At 50.7% G+C, this 1,942-nt stretch overlaps 1 protein-coding gene across 1 annotated transcript in view; it reads left to right on the top strand.

Annotated features, from left to right (window-relative positions):
- Positions 1-6: 6 nt before the first annotated feature.
- LOC130587086 (electroneutral sodium bicarbonate exchanger 1-like) overlaps positions 7-1,942 on the top strand; it is a gene marked incomplete at its 5' end in the record, with an annotated part of 15,007 nt that continues 13,071 nt past the window's right edge. The window contains 3 exons of the mRNA XM_057388040.1: positions 7-95; positions 885-1,130; positions 1,379-1,466. Of these exons, the coding sequence (XP_057244023.1) occupies positions 7-95; positions 885-1,130; positions 1,379-1,466 (423 nt within the window). The remainder of the gene's footprint in view (positions 96-884; positions 1,131-1,378; positions 1,467-1,942) is intronic.

Raw genomic sequence — 1,942 nt, 5'->3', positions numbered from 1 at the left:
GTGGTTTATTCCCTCTTCGCTGGCCAGCCCCTCACCATTCTCGGCAGCACTGGGCCCGTCTTGGTCTTTGAGAAGATTCTCTACAAATTCTGCAAGTGAGATGTTTCTCATCTATTTTTTTTTGGGAGAGGAAGATGTTTTTCTCTTTTTTGGAGGGGTGGAGAAGAAACTTCTCATTTTCTCAGTGGGAGCTGTCAGATTGAAGCTGTTTGCTGGGTCACAGAGGGGTGAGAGTCCTTGGGCTTGGGGTCATTTGGGGTTTTTGGTTTGGAGTTGTTTTGGGTTTTTGGGGTTAAAATGAAGTGGTGTGAAGAGGCTCTGGATGCCCAAGGAAGGCGAGACAAATCGTTCAGGTTTGGGAATGACGGAGGGTTTGTTTTCCACTGAGCACAAAAGTCTTTAACCTGATTTTTGCTGGACGTGGAAATAGTTTTCACCCAAATATCCAAGTAATTTTCGATTGGATTATTCTGAGTTTTGGGGATTTTATTGAACAAGTAGGAGCTTTTCCTGGAAAATCGCTCTTTTGTGTGACAGTCCTTTCATCCTGGTGGCTTTGGTGTGAGATGAACCCCGCTTGCTGCAATTAAACATTTCATTAAGCCCCAAGTCCCTGGTGGGTGATGGGGACAAACCCAGCTTTTGGTGTCAGTTTTGGTGTCAGGGCTCTGGGGGACATGGGGGAACCTTCCACAACCTCAAGGGGTTGAGGCAACATTAATTACTGCTAATTAAACACTTGGCTTCTTCACACACCCTCAGGGGCGTGGAAACCTCCGTCACCCCCTGCAGCCTCCTCAAATTGCTCCCCATTTTCCCCGGAGGAAGGCTCGGCTCCAAGACCTGTGCTGGCCTTTCCCCCAGGAGGATTTGTGTTTTTCCAGGGACTACACGCTCTCCTACCTGTCCCTGCGGACGTGCATCGGGCTCTGGACCGCGTTCTTCTGCGTGCTGCTGGTGGCCACGGACGCCAGCTGCCTGGTGTGCTACATCACCCGCTTCACCGAGGAGGCTTTCGCCTCCCTCATCTGCATCATCTTCATCTACGAGGCCCTGGAGAAGCTGAGCCACCTGCGGGAGACCTTCCCTGTGCACATGCACAGCCAGCTGGACCTGCTCACCATCTATTAGTGGGTATTGTCCTCCTCACCACCTATGAGTCGGTGTTGTGCTGTCCTCCTCACCATCAGTGGTTGTTGTGTTGTCCTCCTCACCACTTATGAGTGGATGTTGTACTCCTCACCATCTATGAGTGGGTGTTGTCCTCTTCACCATCTATGATTGGGTGTTGTGTTGTCCTCACCATCAGTTAGTGAGTGTTGTGTTGTCCTCACCATCTATTAGTGGGTGTTGTGTTGTTGTCCTCAACATCAGTTAGTGGGTGTTGTGCTATCCTCTTCACCACCTATAAGTGGATGTTGTACTCCTCACCACCAGTTAGTGGGTGTTTGACCTCCTCACCACCTGTGAGTGCATGTCGTGTTGTCCTCCTCACCGTCTTTTAGTGGGTGTTGTGTTCTCCTCACCATAAGTTACTGGGTGTTGTGTTGTCCTCACCATCTATGAGTGGGTGTTGCCCTCCTCACCACCTGTTAGTGGGTGTTGTGTTGTCCTCTTCACCATCTTTTTGCGGGTGTTTGTCCTCCTCGCAATCAGTTAATGGGTGTTGTGCTGTCCTCCTCACCATCAGTTTGTGGGTGTTGTGTTGTCCTCACCACCTATGTGTGGGTGTTGTGCTGTCCTCCTCAGCATCAGTGGTTGTTGTGTTGTCCTCCTCAACATCAGTGGTTGTTGTGTTGTCCTCCTCACCATCAGTTTGTGGGTGTTGTGTTGTCCTCACCATCTATGAGTGGCTGTTTGTCCTCCTCACCATCAGTTAGCAGGTGTTGTGTTGTCCTCCTCACCCCCGCCAGGTTCCCAGGGCCCGTCCCAGTGTCCCTCA

The sequence above is a fragment of the Malurus melanocephalus genome, unplaced genomic scaffold (assembly GCF_030028575.1).
Source record: "Malurus melanocephalus ecotype Western Australia unplaced genomic scaffold, MMel_1.1 scaffold_1514, whole genome shotgun sequence".
Classification (NCBI taxonomy): Eukaryota; Metazoa; Chordata; class Aves; order Passeriformes; family Maluridae; genus Malurus; species Malurus melanocephalus.
The sequence above is the reverse complement of the archived record's forward strand: the minus strand, read 5'-3'. Positions and strand labels throughout refer to the sequence as shown.